The sequence below is a fragment of the Physeter macrocephalus genome, chromosome 14, assembly GCF_002837175.3.
Source record: "Physeter macrocephalus isolate SW-GA chromosome 14, ASM283717v5, whole genome shotgun sequence".
NCBI lineage: Eukaryota > Metazoa > Chordata > Mammalia > Artiodactyla > Physeteridae > Physeter > Physeter macrocephalus.
In genome coordinates, this window is record NC_041227.1 from 40767438 (window position 1) to 40790366 (window position 22929).

A 22929-nucleotide genomic window follows, 5' to 3' on the forward strand; every position below is an offset into this window, starting at 1 on the left:
CAATGAAGTGCTACCTCGTTCCCTGAGCTAAACAGACTTTGGAGGGCCAACCTGAGAACCTAACCACAACTAAATATCAATACTCGATGGACAGAGATGAATCCAGGTTCTGAGAAACTACACATCACTCATTTTTCAGAATGCAACTATCTTCTAAAAGAGGGTTTTAGCAGGAAACTTTTCACCATTTTAATAGCAAGACCAAAAGGCAACCTAAAAAGAATAAAAAAAGCGCTTTTGTTCTAAGGAATCCATTCAGGCTACAGGTTTTCGCAAATTCTGACAACAAAACTGAAAAAGGACATTTGACTTAGAGCCAAACAGCCATCCTCAGAACACAGTGCTTCGAACAGTGGCCAGCACGTAGCAAGTGCCTTCAGTCAAAACCGCCTTCTGTTTTCCCTTTCTTCCTCCTGAACAAAATCCCACTTTTGTTAGGGACAGCAGGGGTACCAGCTGAAGAAACCATTCCCACCCAGCCTTCCTTGCAGCCAGAAGGAGCCATGCAGCACAGCTCCACGATGAGATATAAGCCAAAGCTGTTGAGCAGGGCTGAAAACAGGGATAAACTCTGCTAACATATGCCCCATTGCCCTTCCCAGGCCTCTTGACTAAATCTCACATGCGATTACGTGGTTGCAGAAACTGTCTTGAAACCATTGAGAGAAAGACCAAGGGGATTACACAGACCTCAGCTCTGGGCGAACCACCGAACCCTTGCCACCAGCAGCCCAGCTGTGTAGTTCTCGTCCAACGAGGGGAGAAAGGACAACCCTTAACTGGCTTAAGGCACCTTTTCTCTGCACTCCGGGCGCTGTTATCTACAGCCAAATGCATCCCTGATACGCTTAACTCTTATTAACCGAGAACCTACAACAATTTATTTCATTATTTGTTTCAAGTTTGGTTTCCCCACCAGATGGAAAGTGTCTTATTCATGTTCATACAATCTCTCTCACCAAGCAGGTGCTCACAAATGTCCAATGAATGGACAAAGTGACAACAAGGCCATCACAGTTTGTCCCTAGCTCTTTTCTAAGAGAAAAAAAGATTTTTCTTCTTCCCTCCCTAGCTAAACTGGATATACTTTAGATTATTTAGCATTTATAAAAGTGCCCACAGAGTGCCTGAAACTAAAGTTCTTTATTTAGCAAGCCCTAAGAACATTATTTGCCAAGCACTGCTTTCAATGCTTTCACAAAAACCTCATTTAATCCTCATAACAACCCGATGAGACAGGTACTGTTACCTCCCTTTCACGGACGAGGAAGCTGAAGCACTGTGAGGCTAAGTAAGTTGCCCAAGGTCACACAGCCAGCAACTGGCCGGGCTGGCACTGGATTCCACGCAGTCAGGTTCCAGAGCTCAAGTCCTTAACTGTTGTTATTCTCTGCTGTCTCTCAGCCACTAAGGATGGCAATACCTCCTTCTCCCTGTTTCTACAAAAATAAGGAATGAGCTGGGAGAAAATTCATTCTGATTATCTATCAAGGTTCTTGGCTCCACAAACCAGCAGAAACCAAGGAAGAGAAAGCTGTGTCCACTATACCAAGGGTCAAGGTTACTTTCCTAGAGTAAATATGATCAAACGTACGACTGATGATAAAAAGATAAGCAAGGAGTTGTAGATTTTCATTTTCTTAAGAACTTCTGGAGCTGAAAATGAGGAAAACTCGAGGTAAAAGAAGAAAAGTCTTTTAAGGGGCAAATATAAGCAAATAAATAAATAAATACAAATAAATGACAACGCTTTCTAATGCAGGCTAATCAAAATGACCACCTAACACCCAGATTAAGAAAAATCTTCTACCTGTAAGATATTACCCAGGTATTTGAGGCAACTTCGGAAAAAAGTATTTTAAAAACTGAGAAAAGAGGACTTCCCTGGTGGCTCAGTGGTTAGGAATCCGCCTGCCAATGGAGAGGACACGGTTCGAGCCCTGATCCGGGAAGATCCCACATGCCGCAGAGCAACTAAGCTCGGGAGCCACAACTACTGAGCCTGCGCTCTAGGGCCCACGAGCCACAACTACTGAAGCCCGCATGCCTAGAGCCCGTGCTCCGCAACAAGAGAAGCCACCATAATGAGAAGCCCACGCACCGCAAAGAAGAGTAGCCCCGGCTCGCCGCAACTACAGAAAGCCCCTGCAAAGCAACGAAGACCTAACGCAGCCAAAAATTAAAAAATAAAGTCAATTAATTAATTATTTTTTTAAATGAGAAAAGAACCTCCAAAAACGTGAGGGGACATATTTACATCTTTGAGCATCAATTCTCAAGGTGGCTGCAAGAAGACAGTTCTTCTACTGAATTCTTCACCATTTACCTCTCACAGATTCAGCATCCAGAAATCAGTACCCAGGCCCCAGCACGCTCAGCAATACCTGCCAAGTCCTTTCAGACGAATTCACTACCAAGGACCCCGGAATTAACATACGGGAGGAGGACTGGTTCTTCCATCTCCAGTGACATCTAGTGCTGAGAAACTGAAATGCACCCTGGAGCACAACATTCCCTCCAATTATCACATTAACCGCGTACTATAAAATCAGAATACGTATAACTCAAAAACATATGTTTTTTTCCACAATTGGAACTGCCAGTTGTTAACTGTCTTCTAACCCCAAATTTAAAACATCTCGTGTGGTTAACCCATTGAGAAGATACAATTGTTTGAGGGAAAGAAATCACTCCGTTCTCCAATTTTTTGTTTGTTTTAAATGCAAATGTAGCTTTATTTACCAATATTAGACTAGTATGTCAGGAGATTCTGCAGACATTAAAAGACTCCTTTTAAATTTAACCAAAAAGAACTCTGACTTAATATAACCATAAATACAAGCCATTTATTCAAAACCAACTTCAAAAATCTCTGAAGGAAAATAATTTAAATGCAGATGAAACCCATTATAGGATGGCTTGCTTATTTAAATATGCCATGGGCTAAATCTTGTCTCCAGATTTTACATATTAAAATTATATTCTAAAAGATGCGGGCCAGCCACATTCTCTTTACCAAAGTAAAGCACCATTCTGGAATTAAGATCTAGGCATTTGGAAACCATTTTATAAGATAAGTAAGATATAATTAAAGAGCACTGGATTAGAAGGAAAAAACAGGATCTAGCCCTGGTTCTACCTCTAGAACTTAAAGACCAACTCAATTTCTCTTGGCTTCAATTTCCTCATTTAAGAAAAAAAGTTTTTCTCCTGTAGAATGAGGGAAGAGTTTCACCTACATTCCTTCTTGAGCCCTTTGTTCTAACATTCTGTGTTCTGTGAACAAGATGATCTTTAAGATCTCTTTGAGTGTTTTTTAAAATTAGTTAAACCACACACAATGACACAGCACTTTGAGGAATTCAGTACTAAGACTCAACAAAGGAGATGTGTCATTGAAATCAGTGTGGAGTATACAAAGATGTCTTTAGGATGTTTAGATGATGACCCCTGAACTTGATCAAAGACATATTAAACCACATTCACTAGGACCTTGTACTTTCTAAACCATAAGGATTGCCTGAAGCCTTTTAATTAAGATTTTTCAGAAATCACGCAATTTAAGTGGGCTTTGTCACTAAACCCGGATATTCACAAACATTCCGATCAAGTGAAGTTTTGCTACCAGAGTAAGTTTAGTGTTTTTTTGTTTTTTTTTTTTTTTAATTTTCTGCCCCTTCACCTCCTTTATAGCTCTGAAACACCAAGAGGAAGGAGGGCCTTGGATTTCCACTGGCTCTGCTTTAAAACATCATGGCTTTCTGTTCCATACAGGAGGAGGGGGACTCGGAGGGCCCAGTCGGCGGGGAAACTTTGGTTAAGTCCCTGGTTCTTGCTGCATAGACGAAGCTGGGGTGCGAGGAGACATCTTCGGGCTCTGTGAGGTCCCTGGCTGGCCAGACGTGAGCCCCCCGGACAGTGTGCTACCTCATTCCACCCCCAGGAGGTGTCTGTTCCCTCTGGCTTTTTTTCCTGTGGGGATGCTGACAGGGTGGGGCGGGGAAGGGAGGCAAGGAGTGCAGTGTAGGGTCACGGCAGGTAAAGCAAGATCTAGGCCTGGGACCGTGGGCACAGAGTGCCGCTTCCCTCCTCAGGGAGTACGGTGCGGAGGAAGGGGGGGTGGAGATTTCAGGACCCGGGTCCCCTTGACAGAAGACCGGGGGAGGGAGGCCATGCAGCCCAAGGCAACAGTTAACCCAACGCAGCGGGAGATGTTCCTTCTCTACCCCGCCAGGGAACCCCTTCCTCCCAGCTGGGAGGACCAGGTTTTTGGAAACACTGCCGCCTGCTCAGGTATGCGCACCACCCGGGTGTGGCCAGACTCTGGAGTCTGCTTGCAGTGGAACTGGGGGAGGCAGCCGAGCTGGGTTAGCTGCATAGACCATAGACGAGGACAGCTCCGAACTCCCTCCTCCTTCCTGTCCCCCCAAATGGACGAACCTAGGCTTCCGGAAATCCCCAGAGGGTCATACGAAAGCGAAAGGGAAAGGGGTTAATAAAGCTAGGTTTGCCTTTCCCCACCCCCACCCCCTTCACCCCCTCCCCGCCGGGGTGCCCCCTGCAGGCCACGTCCTCAGCACGTCTTCAGCACCTGTTGCAGACGGAGGCGCACTTTGGTGGCGGTTTCCCAGGGCACCACCCTGGCGCGGAAGGAGCTGGCCTCGGCCTTCTGCGCCTCCTGGATAAGGCGGGGCATGGGGTAGCCGCGGCGCGGGAAGGCCACGTGGCCGCCTGCCAGCAGCCCCATGGGGCAGAAGTCGTTGGCGCCGTCGCCCACGTAGAAAAGGCGCTCGAGGTGCACGCCGTCGTGGGCCGGCTCGCGCAGGTAGTCGCTGAGCACCCTGTGCTTGCACATGTTGGCGGGGCAGCGAGCGCAGCTACGCGCGTGGAAGGGCCGCAGCGCCAGCAGCCCCCGAGCGTTGGGCCCCGACGGGCTGCTGAAGATGCGGTGGAACAGCCTGTGGTGGCCGGCGGCGCGCAGCGCCCTCTCCACGCCAAAGGTGCTGGCGTCTGACATGAGAATAACCTCAAAGCGGGCACCCTGCCTGGCCACAAACTACAGCAGCTCGCCCATGTCGGGCGACAAGGGGATGGCCTCGTAGATGGCACGCAGGTCCCGTGGCCGCACGCCCTGCTCGCCCAGGTACTGGAAGACGCGCTGCATGTACTCGTTGTAGAAGCCCTCGCGGTAGGTGGCACGCAGGCTCTCAGGCAGCCGCTGGCCCGGCGCAGCGCGCACGACGGAGTCGTCGCTGTTTTCGTCCATGACAGTCTCGTCAAAGTCCAAGGTCAGGAGGAAGCGCGCGCCGCGCCCCGCGCAGCCATCCCGCTGTCCCTGGACAGGCATCGGAGGCCAGCAACTGGCAAATACCCTCTCGTTGTCAGTACATCACCCTGGGCACCACCTGTAGGGACTGTTGGCCTCCAGCCATCGTCCAGAGCTCCTCCGCTAGCTTTGTCCTGAGTGATCAAACCCCTCTGTAGTCACCAAAAAGAGTCCCTCAGAGGAAAGGGGGACAGGACCTCTGAGCTTCTCCTGCAGGGTGGGGGGCGGCAGCTGCCGAGGCCCATCCCCGCTGAGTTTGGAGTGTAAAGAGTGTGCAGAGGGGCTAGCGGGGGTATTTGGGCACAGGATGGAGCAAGGGGCGCTTACAGAAATCGGAGGGGACGCCGTGTCTTATCCACCCCCGGATTTCTGGGCTCCAGCTCTCACGAGTCCCTCCAGTCCTGAGGGGCCCTGGATGATGTGCATCTGGGCCGTTCCCTCCACTTCCCCGTCCCCCAGTCGAGGTCTTTGTTTAGTTTACAGGGAATGTTTATCGAAAAGGCTTTCTAAGATGAGGAAGGAGATCTAAGAAATTTAAAATCTGCCTGGAGTTTCCTACTACAATTATGCTTATTACTCTCTAACTTTGCAGAAAGGATGCTGACCTAGCTAAAAGTAACAGCTCTGTCACAGAAGAGCTGAAAAGAGACCTCAGGGGTGGGGAGACCAGGAGAAGGAGTAGTCAAACTCCACAAAGACAGGAAATGAGGGGAGTTGAACCCTAAAGACCCACCAGGTTTGGGTCTACTTCTGATCACAGCACTGGTATCCCCCAAGTATCTCAGGAGGGACCTGCCCCCCCCCCCCCGCCCTGGAGCATTTGTGACGAGCTGGTGTCTGAGTGAGTGACAGCTCTCCAGGATGAGTGTGACGGCTCTCCAGGACGAGCGAGTGACAGCTCTCCAGGAAAGGGTTGGGGGGAGCAAGTCTACGCACAGACAACGCGAGGGGAGCTGGAGAAGGCTGGAGCAGCGCCCGGTGACAGAGGAGAGGAAACACGGGACAACTCACTTGGTGACAAGGTCCGAGGAGAAGTCATTTGGGAAAGAGGCTAATTAAAAATAATGGGACTAAGGTTTGTTTTTTCTACCATCAGGAAATTCAAACCAGAACCACCGTGTGACACCACTGCACACCCAACAAAAATGGCACAAAAAAAAAGGACGGAAAACAGCAAATGTTGGGGTGGAGCCACAAAAAAAAAAAAAAAAAAAAAAAAAAAAAAAAAAAAGAAAGAGGCTAATTAAAAATAATGGGACTAAGGTTTGTTTTTTCTACCATCAGGAAATTCAAACCAGAACCACCGTGTGACACCACTGCACACCCAACAAAAATGGCACAAAAAAAAAGGACGGAAAACAGCAAATGTTGGGGTGGAGATGGAACCCTCACACGTGGCAGGTGGGAGTGTAAATGGTACAACCACTTTGGAAAACTATTTTCAGTACCTACTAAAAAGGAACGGACACCGGCTCTATGACCCAGCAATTCTTCTCCTAGGCATACACCCATCAGAAATATGTACATTCACTCACAGTACATACAGGAAGGTTCACAGCAGCACTATTTCTAACAGCCCAAACCAGGAAACAACCCAAATTCAAAGCGTAGAATGAATAAGCTGTGATACAGCCACATTATATAATACTACGCAACAATGAAAATAAACACAACTTTGCAAAAATCATAGACGGATCTCAAAAACACAATGCAAAACAAATGAAGCCAGTCACCTAAAAAATACGTCCTGTATGCTTCCATATGTATAAAGTTTGAAAGCAGGATAAACCAATCTATGCTGTTAGAGTCAAGCCAGACAGCTTCCTTGGAGGGAGGAATGACTAGAAGGGGGCACAGCAGGGACACCCAGGGGCTGATAACGTTCTGTTTCTTCCCCCAGACACGGGGCATATGGGTGCATTCAGTTTATGAAAATCCATCAAGCAGGACAAACGATTTGTGTAACGTGCCATACGTATGTGATACGTAAATGTCCGAACTGAGAACAGCTCTCAGGGCACATTCACAAAAGAAGAGTGGTCCAAAACAAAAGAAGTCCCGCAGCAAGGAACCAAAAGGAAGCCATCTGGGACCCAAGCCCAAGATAGGGGACCCACGCCCAAGATAGGGGACCCACAGGGATAATTCCATGCAGCCTCCTGAGAAAGAACCCACATCCTTCTCAAATAGAAGGAAATCTGAGAGCTCACCTCACCAGCCCACCTGGCTCTGACCAAAAAAACTGAGACACAGAAAGAGAGAGAGAGAGAGAATAATTTGGTCAAAGTCACACAACTAGTTAGGGATAAATCCAAGTGTAAAAGTCGGGTCACCTCAGTTAAGACAACTAACTATAAAACAGTCAAGGTATTTCAAAAGAATGAATTGTGCAACCACTCAGAATGGGTAAGAACTCAAGAAAGGACACAGCTTTTATCCATTTCATTCAAACGAGATAAGCAGTGAAAGGTGACAGGTGCACAGGACATCCACAGACAGGAGAAGGGGAACCTCAAAAAAAGGGGAGGAGAAGGCAATCTTGGAGAAACTGGGAACATGGCACACTGACTGTGGATGAAATACAGCAAAACCAGAACTGCACCTCCTTTCCTTGTATGCAGCACTCAAAAAAAAAAACACTCTGCACATCTGGACCACTTTTCCTCACCAAAGAGCACATTTCAGATCTCTGTTTTATAAACAACCATCATTGTAGTAGAGGGCAATAGAACAACTGTATAAAAGCAAGTCTCATATGAAGTAAAACATTACCTACAAAGGTAGACAGGAACACACAGCTGGTTGGATACAGTTCAAAAAACAAAAAAAAAAAAACCTGAAATATGCTCAGAGAAATCATTAATATAAGAACAAAGCTAATAACACATCAGGAAAAAAAAATGATACCCAGGGAAATAACCATGACTCTTGGCTTAAGAAAAAGGCTAGAAACGAGCCAAGGCAGAAGAAATGACTACGCACAACCTTGGTGGAAATAAAAAACATCAGTCATGATTAAAGAAAGAGCGTTACAAAATGCAGAAGGAAACCTGAGCTTTTATTCTAGAGAAAGCAAATCGTGTCTTGACATTTATAGAGATAAAAGAGCAGATGGTGCTTAAACAGTGACCACCAGCCATGCTGGTTTTTAAAACACCGATGAACAACCAAATACACGGCAAATACAGGCTCACTTTTTCAGACAACTTTTTTTCATCAATCTTTAAAACATGAAAAAGACAACGGTCAGAGAAAGACAAAAAAAAAAAAAGCCAATGAATTAGAACATGAAAAAAAAGTGAGGTCAGTTTGGAACAATTAAGAACTAGACAGCATAGTGGGATCACAAGCAAACTTTGAGACAGGGTTCAAATTCTGACCTCACCTATTCCTTCCTTAACTGAGTGCCCTCTGGGCCTCAGTTTCCTTGTCTATAAAGTGAAAAAATACATATTCCCCCTGCATAAGGCTGCTGAGCAGAATGATACTTAAAACTGTGTGTGTGTGTGGCTATCAAACACTTGAGATGTGGCTAACAATTCATTCGTTTAAATTTTAAACTGCACTCAATTAAGTGACTGGAAAACTTTTACACGTGTTTGGAACATGGATTGCAAGGAGAATCTACTTTTCAACTGTAAATTTGATAAAATCAAAATACAGATCAAGTGTATCCAATGCAAATTTAGCACTGAATTGAGAGGCACTGTAAATGTAAACTTCACGCCATGTCAAAGATTTTTAAAAATTATGCTCCTCACTAATAATTTTATATTGATTACCTGTCAAAATCGTAAATTTTTTATATAATGGGTTAAATAAAATGTACTGTTAAAATTAATTTCAACTGTTTCTTTTTAAATGTGGCTATTAGAAAATTTAAATTCCCATATGTGGCTTGCACTACATTTCTTTTTTTTTTTTTTTTTTTTTTTTTTTTTTGCGGTATGCGAGCCTGTCTCACTGTTGTGGCCTCTCCCATTGCGGAGCACAGGCTCCGGAGGTGCAGGCTCAGCAGCCATGGCTCACGGGCCCAGCCGCTCCGCGGCATGTGGGATCTTTCCTGGACCGGGGCACGAACCCGTGTCTCCTGCATCGGCAGGCGTACTCTCAACCACTGTGCCACTGGGGAAGCCCTGCGCTACATTTCTATTACACAGTGCTGGCTTAGAACAATGCCTGGCACGCAGGAAGAGTGCAGTAAATATTACCCACTATTATCCCTATCAATATTATCAATATTAATTATTAAATGCAAGGCAGTTTGAGGGGGTCCAAAAACAATTTAAACATGTCTCTACCTCAGAGTCTGGCAAAGGAAAACCAGACATACTACAATAGATTTACAGAAAACAAATCATTAAATACCTAGCTGTGAGAAAAGAGGACTTGCAGGGGAAAAACAATCCACAAAGAATGTATTCAGCTCACTGAAGACCTTCAAAATTGTCATTCTAAAAATCTACAGAAATCAGAATTTGTGTTACCCAGTTAGACTAGATCCAGATGACAACAGAAAAAACAAACATTACATGAGGTACCCACACAGACTAAAGGCAAACATCTGCTGTTTGTGGATTGGGGGCAGGAGGGGGGTGGGCGGGGAGAAAGGTGCTCCTGCTGAGTCCAGACCTGATCCACCGGGGCAGGGGGTCCTGCCTTGCTCCAGGACCCCGCCCACACTGAGCGTCAGCGGGATGGAGAATAAGGGACATTTGGATCAGGGATACTCTGACCATAAACACTGGGCAGACACAAGCAGGAGGAAAGCAAGCCAGAGCCAAATTCTTACCAGGATGAAAGCCAGAAAAGGGGGCCCAGTGAATGCACACACCCAACAAAACACATTCCGGTATGTTCCTAGATGCACTACTCATAATAACCAAAAGACTGGAGATAAGAACCCAGATGGAGCTAACCAGCAGGAGAATGGATAAAAAGAATGTGGCACAGTCACATAATAAAGTAGAAACTACTGCTGAACACGGCATGGATGAATCTTAAAGACAACAGGCTGCACAGAAGAAGCCAGAAGCAAACACAGGATATACTGCAAGAAGCTCAGGAAGGCAAAACTCATCTACTTAATAGTTGTCAGAACATCTCTGGGAGAGGAGGACAGGAAGTAACTGACTAGGGAGGGACAAGAGGGAACCCCTGGGGAAGAGGCAATATTCTGTATCTCAACCTGGGTGTGGGTTACAGGGGTGCACACACAGATGACAACTCATGAGCTGGACACCTCAGACGTGCGCTCTTTTACAAGTTCACCAGGTTGCACACTTCAAATGCGCACACTTTGTGTACGCTGAGCCTCAATTTAAAAGAATAAACTCAAACAGCTTTTTAAAAGGTCCCGTGAACAAACCACCCTATTTAACAACAAATAATCTATTCAGCTGAAATTTCTGTTCAAAGAGCATCACCCAATGTCTCCCATATGCCTGCAAGAGTGTGCCATTCGGGGACTACAAAACCCTGCAAGAACTTACGTGTGCCATTTTTTTCCTGGGAAGCCCTCACCCATGCGATACACATGTCGAGATGTGCTTCCGGGGATAATCTTCCACACGCCTAGGTCTGTGGGTCACAACTCCCGTGAGGCTCAGGGCACTTGTTTAAAAATAGAGATTTGGGGGTACCATCCCCAACATCTCTCCTTCCATGACACTGCAGAACCCAGAAGATGGTCTTTTAAAAAGGCCCACAAGGTGTTCTGAGGGGAAACCACTTCTGTATGGAAAATCAACCTGCGTGACGTGCAGAATAACTGGTATTTAGGTTGCTTTGGAGGAGAAACTGGACTCTTAGCAACGGAAAGATCATAGCAAGTTCTGTTGCTTCATTTCAGTCCCCCAATCTGCTGGAAATGCCAGTGTAATTTTTACTTTAATAGCAAGGACAAGAAAGGCTTAAATATAATTCATTAATATAGAGTGGATTGGATCTAGAAGAAAATGAGCATCTCTGGTGATATCTGTGTTGTTAGATTCTTTCAAGGAGAAATCACAGCTGTTTGGAAACCACTCCTCTTACACACAGATGACTTGCTCAGGAAGGCTGTTTTTAGCTGGTAAAGCCGGTGCTACAAAGTATTACATAAGAAAGTAGAAATCTATAACCATCCCCCCCCCCTTGCAAGTATCAGAATATCCTGATAATAAATATTCACATGCAACCTAGGTCCATATTTGCTTTTCAGTTGCTGCCCATTGCTAATGATCCTGCCTTACAGATACATACTTCTTAAAACCACCACTTTTGCTAAGAGACTTGGAGTTCTACTGCCTAGAGTTAAAAGAAATGATGGTCATCCTTAAATGAGGCAAAGGCAAAATCAACCCGGATGCTAAGGAACAGTAATCTCCTAAAACCTGCTGTTGTGCTACAAATGGAGGGCAGTGCCAACTCGCCACTCATAGCAACTGTTGCTAGGCAGACTGGGCTGGGAAGCATCAAGCTAAAGGGGTCAACGGGAAACTAAGCCAAATTCAAATCCACATACAAAAAGCTGAAGAAGAGAACAGACGCTCATTCGGAGCTCATTTTAAATCACATAATCAACCTGAAAAAGGGAAGAGAAATGTGTTTAAATATGTGGAATTCATTGTGTGCCATCCTTCAATTCTAACACCAGAGAAGAGCGATATCTCCTGTATGGAATGTTCCCACCATGGTACAGATACTCAGGGCCCTTTCACATAGTCTTCCACCTGAATGCAGGACTTCTGAGTCATAACGGAAGCGTTTGAAAATGTTTTCTCTTAAGAAATAAAAGAATACTTCAACTAAGTTGCATCTTCTGTTTGCCTTTAATATATTCCACGTTACAGTAAGTGACCAGGTTCTACGTCCAGCAGAAAACACGGATGGTGTCACCAAGATTCGCCTGCCCTCAGCCCACCCCACGGTGCACAGCAGCTGCAGTGAATGGGCCTGACCTCGCTCCAGCTCACAGGTGGTTCGTCTCAATCGATCAGCGTAATCCATTCTCTTATCAAAGTGATTAGTGGAGATAACCCAGGCCTAAGCCAGTCAGCACCAGGCCCCAAGGATTGGTTCACAAATGCATCAACCAATCAGCGCAAAGCTCGGAACTTTGCCGGAGACTCTGAAACCCAGACTCTGAATTTAGATGGTGTGATGGGTAAATATAAAGCTATAATTGCTGCTCTCACTTGGCCATTCTGAGAGCCTGAAGATGAAGTCATTACACCAAAAAGGCAAAACCAAGAACAGTCCCAGAGAACCAGAGCCAGTGCCCTGGTCAAACCGTGCCTAATTTCTACCCTACCGCCTGACCCCTCCTCTTCTACCATTTAAGCCATTGGGTTTTCTGTTATTCAAAATTAACAAACATAAAATACTACATGATAAAATGTCTTATGAGTAATGCCCTGTTGTAGCTGCATAAAACTATACTTTTAAATGTTTGCATATACACAAGTTCTGGCTTTTCTGAACAACTGAGAAGACATATATTACTGTCAAGCCAGTTTCACATATAAGAGGATGGATGTGGAGAAAACGAAACAAGTAAGAAAAATGGTCAGTTATATGTTAAATCTAAAAAAAACCTGAGCTCACAGATACAGAGAACAGATTGGTGGTTTGGTGGTTGCCAGAGGGGGCAGTATATGAAATGAAATGGGTGAATGTGGTCAAAAGGTACAGACTTCCAGTTACAAAATAAAGTCCTGAGGATGCACTGTACAGTATGGTGACTATAGTTAATAATACTTATTGCATTATTTGAATGTTGCTAAGAGAGTAGATCTTAAAAGTTCTCATCACAAGAAAAAAATGTAATTATGCTGAAGGATGTTAACTAGACTTATTGTGGTGATCATGTCACAAAATATACAAATAGTGAACGTTATGCTGTACACCTGAAACTAATATAATGTTAGGTGTCAATAATATCTCAACAAGAAAAAAAAAAAGGAAAAACTGGCTAACATTCCTATAATGCTTACAACACTGACTACGGACACTGTTCTCACCTTATAGGACAGGTACCATTACCGTCTGCATCTTACAGTGAGGTTCTGAGACACAGAAAGCTCAAAGGGACCGAATATGCACAGACACAGGCCATCAGACCAGGCGGGCAAAGGACCAGCTCCTCGCTCCCAGCTCTCTCCACCTCCACCCACTCCTCTCCGGACTCACGACTCTCAGGACTGCTCCAAGGTGAGTTAAGTATGTTCCTGGGGGACATGAACAATAAACTGATCGTACCATGAAATGGTCGCTTTTTAAGCTTTCCTGACAACGAAACCAAGTCCCTACAGTCCAGCACCCCAGCGAGTTCAGGTGCACATAAAGCATACTTCCATATGACCAGGCAATCTTCTCCTCCCTGGCTGTGGCAATAAATATGCAGTAAGAGCCTGTCAGCGTATATGCCTCACTGCAAAAGATCGGAAGGAAAATCCCGTATGTATTCAAAATAATTTACCGCACGGTTCCAACGTTTAACGGGGCACATTTGACTTATTTCTGAGCCTTATTGCTCCAGAAACATTATTCAAAAGTAAGAACCAACATATACTTGCAATACCTTTATTTATGAGCAGCTCCTTCGAGACGAAAACTGCCATGGAAAATAAGGTAGGCTTGGCGTTATTAACAGCATCAGAGCTGGTTCTGGGAACAGCTCGCTTAGCCTCTGACCCTGCCACGCTCTCCATCGACCTCCAGTGCGGTAGTGTTGACAGTCATCTCCCCTATTAATTATCAAACCCCAGTTTCAGAGAACAATGAACTTTATTATTTCGCCTTTCATCTTAAAAAACAGCTGCAAGAGCAGAACTTTACAGAGAGGAGAACACACAGTCTGATGGAAATTAACAGCCAGAGTCTAACTTTAATGAGAGGTCAACAAATTAACAACCACGTACTATATAAAGTGCAGTAACATCTTTTCCCTCTTGCTTCAGATCAAGAACCAGCCAACAAGACAGTATGTGTGAATGCACTACAGACAGACAAAGGGCTTTGCACGTGGGGGTACTGACGACGGTGACTTCTGTTCAAACAGACATGGAGTCATTCACATTAGTCCAAGCATTAAAGCAGGGAGACAAAAAATTTCTCATCAAGCTAGAAACAGTATGTGTGCCTGTCTTAGGTCAGAATTTTGAACCATCAAATGCCCAAATGGTTGCTAATAAGGAAGGTGACCCATGGCTGGGTCACGAAGGAGGAGCTGTCTCCTCCTTAATCCAAAATCTGAGCAAAATCAATGTCCATAAATAGAATTCTATCCTAGAGCTACCCGCAGGTTCAATTCTTACACCAAGAAGAGGTTAAGATGAACTGATTCTCAAGGAGACACAGGCCACAAAAAGTGTCACCTCTCCATCACGTTGTCTCTAAGTTACCTAGAAACCAGAGTACCCGGTGCCCTGGGCTGCAGGAGCCCAGAGGCCCACAGACCTGACCGGCTGAGCAGCAGCCCCAGGTATCAGTGCTGCTTCCAAATCCATCACACTCCCCAACACACGTCTCCCCCACAAAACGGAAAACTGCAGAGAGCAGGAAAAACTGTTTTATAGGATGCCATCATCTTCCAGAGACAAAAGTTCAGCTGATTGATTCTATCATAAAACAGAAATAAGTTGGTTTAAAGTATGCCTCTCCATGAAATTCGAGCTCAGAAAATCGGACGCCAGTAAAGGATTCCAATTTCAATTTACTCTATTTCTTATTTGTCAAAACATTCTGAAAAAGTAAAAAGAAAAATGTCTTCCATCAATGTGTGACCCACGCCTGCCAGGGGCCTGTAGTATCATGCCTCTTCTGCTCCCCGGGAAGGAACAGTAAAACACCAGCACAATTTAAGAGGAAATCATTTGCATTAGGATCCCATCATCACATAGATTCAAATACGCGCCATCCTCCAAATTCAACTCAGTATTGTTTACCATAAGAAAAACAATCCATTTAATTAATGTCTGGGAGCAAAAAAAAAAAACACTTTAATTCAACTTATACTTGCATAAATCGCCCACTTTTCCAGGACCAGCCTCTCCAGTGACAGCCTCTGCCTGTGGGCAGCCTGCTTCCTCCCCCCAGCCCCCCGCCCCATGCCAAACCACAGTCGGATGCCCCTTGCAGAGCCATGAAAACAGAAAAGCAAGTCAAGCACTAGAGTAATCAAAGGATGTGTTTTCAGTAAGGAAGAGACCCTATGTATTAAAAACTGAGGAGAATAACCAATGCCGGGGGATTCAACAGAGCGCGGTCTCGGGGCTCCGAGCACCACATGGCAGCCCGGCTCTAGACAGACCCTGCACGGAGCCGCGGTCCCTTCTGCTGCACCACCTGTCCGACGCCGGAGAGCTGCCCCCTGAGGTCCACACGCGCTGTGATTTATCCTGAAGCGCAGAGTTCAAGGAGTTATTTGGAAGTCAGGTAACATATCTCTGAGGGTTTCATTTTAATCATTTAGAAAACGCTAGAACAGAGGAACCGAAACGTGTCCAGAGTGGACAAACGAAAAAGGTGCATACAGGGTGGGGTGGGGTGAGAGAAAGTGAGAGTGAGGGGACAAAGAATCGGGGGACTCCTCATGACTTGAAACAATTCATCAGCCATAAGACATCCGGGATCTATAAAAAGTCAGGCCAAAAGGGACACAGGAGGGGTATTAAGTAGCCACTTTATAAACCACTTCAAACACTAAGCAGTCAGCGCCACACTGAAGCCGTGGGGAAGGAGAGCCGACACCAAGGCTTCGGGAATGCACGGACCCCCGGCCTAGTAGAAGCCGGATTTATCACAACATTAAGTTCCAAGACCCCAAAGTTATCACAGCTTAAGACAAATTCAGCAGGATGAAAAACACATTGGTGTAGCAGTCTAAGACACTAGAAAGACGGACCAAAAAGAAGAGTACCGTTAACACAGGTTATGAGCAGCTGGCAGTGCCCGGCAGGAGTTGGGGTGCAGACTCCGGTATCAGACAGAAATACCAGGCGTTTACATCCCGGGGGCTTTAAGACAGGGAACTGGTTACTCGGCTGAAGGAAGAGCTGGGAAGCCAGCGGGGATGGTGAGGCCACCCGCAAACTGATGAGGAAACCAGCATCACCCCTGGGTAGGGGGGAGAGGGGAGAAGGTGTTTCTGGAAGCCAGGGCTGCATCACCAGGCAGCACCACACCAGGGATGGGCCGTGTGGATTCTGCAAGAAAACGGTGCAGACAAGGTCTGGTTTCTCCCTCCAACCCTCACACAGTGAGTCCCACTCAGGAAAGGGCAGTCCACCCAGTCAGCTCCCCACCAGACAGGGCAGAGCAGAAGGGGAAAAACGGAAATGAGGGCAAAGAAGCCCAAGACGGCCCCGCCTTTCCTTCCTCAGCTTTTCAGGTCCTGCACTCACACCGTAAGGTGCAGACCCATCACCTGGGCATCTTACTAAAATACAGATTCTGACTTAGGAAGTCTGCAGTGGGGCCTGAGAACTTGCAATTCTAACCAGCTCACAGATGATGCTGACGCCACTGGTCCAGGAACCACACACTGAGCAGCAAAGGTCTAACTGACCCAAATGAAGGACTGGACTATAATCACAAGGAATGCAGCCACATTCCTTCCAAGAATGAAAAATACACAGTCATATACGAGCCTTTCAAATAGGAGTGAGACAAATAGGACAGAATGTACAGGCAGGGGCATCACCGGGGCAAGACCGCTGCCTGCACAACACCCCGTGTTACTTTTCCCACCGGGTCATCAGGTTTGCGCGGTTCAAGGTTGTTATGGGCTGAAACGTGTCCCCCTGAAGTTCATATGTTGAAGCCCTAAGCCCCAGTATCTCAGGATGTGACTACATTTGGAGATACAGACTTTAAAGAGGTAATTATGTTAAAAAGAAGCCATTAGGCTGAGCCCTAATCTAATCTGACCAATGTCCTTATAAGAAGAGGAGATCAGGACGCAGAGGGCGACCAGGGCTACAGGCACACAGAGAAAAGGCCACGTGAGGGCCCAGAGAGCAGGCAGCATCCACTAGCCAAGGAGAGAGGGAGGCTTTAGGACAAACCAACCCTACCGACACCCTGATCTTTGACTTCTAGCCTCCAGAACCATGAGCAAATAAACGTCTGCTGTTTAAGGCGCCCAGTCTGTGATGTTTTGTCATGGCAGCACTAGAAAACTAATATAAAGGTTTTGGTTTTTGTTTCTTGTTACTACTTTAATCCAGTAAGTTTTCACTGTATGCCTGCTCTGTGAGAAGCAGAGTTCTAGGAGCTGGTTCACAGAATGATAAAGAGACAGTCCCTGCCCAGATTCTGCTCCTGTTTAGAGGGAGAAACTAAGACCACCAAACTCCGATTATGATGAATGCTGTGACAAAGGCAGAACGAAATGCCTTTACAAAAGCCAGAGGAAAACAAAATCATTCTATCCGGTAAGTGGGAGAGAAGAGTGATCAGAGAGAGCTTCATGGTGGAATCCCACAGGCGTAGAGAGGGGAGCAACTCAAATGATGGAGCAACATAGGCAAAGGCCAAGAGAGCCCCAGAAACCCAACACCCAGTGAGCACAGGGACCAGCGAGACACCTGGCCGGGTGGCGGGGACCCGGGAGCGCGGCGCGGACAGAGCTGTGATGGGACACGTGGAGCCAAGAAGGAGCTCAGTGCCCCTGGGGGCCAGGCAAGGGGGTCTGAACTTTAATTTACAGAAATGGAGAGTAATGAAAATGAGGAAGGCAGATTAAGGGGCAAGAGAGTGTATACACAGCGTAGACTGTAGAGGATAATAGAGCCCGCATTACCTACCTGCCTAAGAAAGGTCTCCTCAAGATCAACACACTTTCCACTGTCATTAGCTACTCATATCGTAACCCCGAGCAATTTATCACCTCTTGTGACCTGGGTATAACGAACAGGTTGCCATCCGCCCGACTTCCAAGCTGGGGACGAGGGTGTGTGATACTGTGGGTAAGTGTCACAACCCACGAGTGACTCAGAAAGAGACCTGAAGCCTGAGACGGAGCTGGCAGATCAAAGCCCGAGGCACGTGCGCTATCACCACGGCGCCACAAGCCCGGCTGCAAACAGCCGGCACCTCTCGTCTGAGCGCCTTTCACCCCTTCTTCACCCCACTCAACACTCCTAGGCCTTCACTCATCCCCAGCAAGGAAAGCCACAGACCAGATCACAAACAAGGGAACAAAGTCACTCCTTGGTTTCTGAGCCTCTAACAGCTCGGGCAAGAAAAAGCAACAAGGCAGGCTCTCACTGTGCCAACAGGCACTGAAGCATCCCTGTATCTCCCTTCTGTCCCCCGGACGGTCTCACTCTCAGTCTTCCCCCCAAAGGTCTCTCCTGGGATGTTCAGGATTTGGGGCTTGGAAGGGATGATATGGTTGCAGAGTAAACAACCAAGCCCTGATGATGAAGATAATCCCGGGAATTTACCGCTTCACTGAGCCTGTCTCTACAACATGGGCAAATGCAGTAGAAGAGCAAGTTCCCAGAATTTAAAGATCTGTATTTTAACAGGGGCATGTGTCGATTAAACCACTGATCTCAAAGCAGGATTATACATTTACACCCTTGCCGCGGCCCTTTCATGGGTGAAATACACTTCTTCCCCTGTGACTTTCTGTTCAGCCAAGTGACTTGCTTTGGCCATGATACAAGCAGAAGCTTGAAATGTGCTTGCCAGACCAGGCCCACCTGCTTCTACCCGGGCCGTGACCATAAGTCATGTTCTGGACAACCAGCCAGTCCAACAGAATGAGAGACAGACCTGGAAGCCGCCATAGCTGGGATCCAAGCCCAGCCAGACCAGCCCAGACGACCACCAGCCAATGTGCATGTGAGTGAGGGAAAATAAATGTTGTCCGAAGCCACTGCGTTGGAGTGGGTTCTATGCAGCATCACTGGAACAAGAGCTGATGAAGGAAAAGTCAGACAGCAAAAATACGGGAATCACACAAACTACACAGATACAAACTCATCGAAAAACAATCCCTTTCCCCATCAATTTCCAAAGAATGTTTTCAAAAACATTTGAGTAGCCCTCTTCTTCACCTCAGGCCTCAGTCACTGTCTTCCAATAGGAGATGAAGACAGCTCTTAAAATACCAAATGTGAGCAGAAAACAAGCACAGATTTAAAACACAGATACCTGCAGAGAAATCTACAAAGGGCTTGCCAGATCAAACGAAGGGAAAAATCTGAAATATCATTAGCCTTTCCCATAACCTTTAACACCTAGCACATAACACCTTTCTATTCTCATCTCAGAAGTTATAAAAAATAAAAATAGTAAGATTTATGAAAAACAGAATTGGAATTGAAGGAGGATTTAGTTTCAGGGCCCGGAATAACGTTATGAGAAAAAAGTTCAGGGGTTCACCACGGTGACTCAGTGTGGATAGCTCTGCAAGGCTGTTGTAAAACCCCTACCACGGTGACAAGGAGAGACCAGGCAGAAGAGATGGGCTGCAATCTGCACTCACTGTGGCCTTGCCTTCTGTGCTAAAAGGCACTATGTATACTAATGGCTTTTCAAACAGCTAGCTACTTGATTTCTCTTTTCCTTACGTGCAGGAGATTTCAGTCCTCCCTTTCTGGCAAATTTGCTGAGGAAAGTATACATGGTGCCACGAACGGTCCAACGGCCGGGCTACGTAAGTCTGGGGCTGCAGCACTACTTCTCCAAGTTGATGCAACATAAACGATGAAAACAGTCACATCTTTGCTGGTGCTTATTCCCCACCTGACTCTTCAGCAATGCAACTGAAGTCTTTGCTCAGTTTCCTGCACGAAAACCTCTCAGAGAAACAAACGCTGAGAAAGTACCTCAAAATAACACAACATTATCATCATCATCAGGAGGAAAGAAAACTCTGGATGCAGAAGCCTCACATGCTGCAGGGCTTTCTGCAACTGGAAAGAATATCTCCAGGACCAATCATGACCCATGGCCACCGAGGACTGCAGCTCAACCCCACTCATGAGAAGTAAGCTTTTTAGCCCCCAGAGCAGGCCAGCTTGCCTAAATGGTACAAGGAAACTTTTCATAATGTGATGCTGACCCCACTCTCAGAGAGAGTAACTCAATGGCTACTCCAGGTCTTCAAAAGTTTTCCCCCGTGAAACGGTCACCAGGTGACCCCTCTTCACGTGAACGGCGTCCAAGTCAGGCTTCTGCCAAGTCACAGAGCTAAACCTCATCTATCCAGCCTCGCCAATATTCAAGGGAGATTCCATCCTTTGGGAAAGTTTTACCTCAACAGACCTCAAAAACAAACCCAGGATTCAGCAATCACCTCTGAATCGCCTTCTCTCATGTGTAAGGACAGACAGACACTATCAAAGCAAAAAATTCCAGTCTGAACCTCAAACCTAACGTAGCTGACCCTCCATGGATGACACGAGTTTCCAACCACCTCAGCAAAAAATGGGACCACAAAGAAACGTGTATTTTGAAGCACAGAGTATGAAACTCAGAGGCCATTACTGACATCTTTTCACCATGAATCTTGCCAAAAACGCAGACCATCACTGCCTAGCCTTTGAGACATACAGAAAAAAATTCCAATAGGAAATTACTAGTTGAGAAATTTCTGAAGTCTAGCCACGCTATGCACACATATTCCACAATACTGCCATGAGAAGTTTTTTTTTATTTAACATATCGCTTTTATATTGGGTCTAACAAAAGCAGAAAGGCAAAGTGGGTGCCCTTGAATATTAAATGGAATTTAATATGTGCCGACTCAGAAACGGAAAAACTCCACAAGTGAGAGCAAATACCTTAAGTATCAGCATCACCCCTAAACACACCGCTTTTAATGACTAATAGCTCACTTTCCCATTTCTTCAAAATCAAACCAGAGTCCCAACCTCCCAAAAGTCACTAATCAATTCCACTAATCTTACCTTAATTAAGCAAAGCACACAATCGCCATTTTTGAGGGAGAAAGAAAAAAAGTTTTACCTACTTAAGCCAGCACGGTAAGATCATGACACTTTTTTATAGTCCTTACTTTCAAAATATTTTGGGTTTCATTCCACTTATTTGTCCATTCCTTGGTCAATTCTTGAACCTAAAAGAAAAAACATACATATGCGATTGCTCCACAAAAATAATTACTTTGATTTTCTTCTAGAAAGTTTCCAAACTCTTATAGATTATGGAAGAATGTACAATACCTTTTTATAATTAGGTAGCAATGCCTCCAAGAACCATCACCAAATATAAATCAAACAAGTTGATCTTACCCTACAACCTACATCATGGCAAAGGAAAGAACAGAAAAAAATCTGTCAAGTTGCCGAGAGTTTTACAGCAGTCTTTTTCAAGGTGTGCTTCAATAAAAGCTGCTTCCTTGGATATTAACCAAAATTACAAGTTCAAAGATGACAACACCCCATTACATGGGTTAATTTTTCCTGATTATACTTTAGGTCCTAAGAAATAGTGATTTACTTTACTTTCTAATTAGATGTGATGATTAAATCACCTTGGAAACTGCAGTTTTCTTTTAGGAGATAATCTGCTTTTGTAGCTAATTAATAGGGTTTATAAATCTCATTCTATCTTTAAAGAAAAAAAAAGGCGGCTCTTTAATTGACTCTTAGTAAAAGCAAAAACCTTTTGATAAAAATCACCTTCTTTCCAGTCGGCGGTAACTTAGGGGAGAAAATATGCCCCATCGTCAAACACAGCACAGTTGGAAATTGCTTCTCAAAGTTAATGAAAATATTCTGCTAGTTCCATACAACTTTTTAAATGACTTAGTGAGTGATTCATTAAGAAGTCAAGTGATACCTGATTGAGAAGTAGGGAAAAAAAATGGAGAATTCTGTAAAATGAATACACTTAGGGCTAAAAGAAAGTGACCTCTGAGGGGCATAGAGGGGGACACACCCTCCCAAGGCCTTTTCCCTCCTGTCCTTCAGCATTCCTGCCTCCTAGCCATCCAACAGCAGACACCATCCCAGTTCAACTGACTGCTCTTCCCACCAGTAAGTTACCCTATTTAACCAGGTCAAAGTGAAGGCACAGAACACACTGGATTATACTCTCACTGCTAAGAGGAAGATACTTCCCACAGGCCATTAAGTAATATAAATGGAAAGGGCATGGGTCAGCAACCTCCATGAAAGACCACGTTCATTACTGACAAGAAATAGAGGAACTGGAGTGATGGTTTATCCAGAGCAAAACCCAAACACCTCTCACCCACCTGAATTCATTCAACGGGCATTCATTTTACCCCTCAATTTACCTCAAACAACTACAGGAGTTCTACTTTACCATTGTTTTCAATAAAATATCTTAACTAGTTACAAATGTCAAACCTATCATGTTCTTGGAACAAACAAAAGAAACAGGACTGAGCCTCACTAACTCTGATTTTTGCTCATTTGTACTGGTCAGGCAAGGAGGCCTTCCTTTCATCACTTGGGTGATGCCAGCCCCACAGCCTCTAAAGCAAGAAAAGTCACTGGGCTTTTTGTCTTGGAAAAGCTTTCACAGAGGGAATATTCTTACGCCTTCTCCCCCTACAGAAGGGGAAAAGACTGGGGTGATGAATTTACTAATTTATAATAATCAGTTAACAGATAGTC

General features: G+C 45.4%; 1 protein-coding gene and 1 pseudogene across 1 annotated transcript in view; both read right to left on the reverse strand.

Annotated features, from left to right (window-relative positions):
* Nucleotides 1–22929, reverse strand: part of KIF16B (kinesin family member 16B) — a 293074-nt gene that overhangs the window by 203632 nt on the left and 66513 nt on the right. Inside the window, exon 12 of the mRNA XM_024123350.3 lies at nt 21342–21401. Within this exon, the coding sequence (XP_023979118.2) occupies nt 21342–21401 (60 nt within the window). The remainder of the gene's footprint in view (nt 1–21341; nt 21402–22929) is intronic.
* On the reverse strand, nt 4574–5752 carry LOC102983174 (phosphoethanolamine/phosphocholine phosphatase-like; annotated as a pseudogene).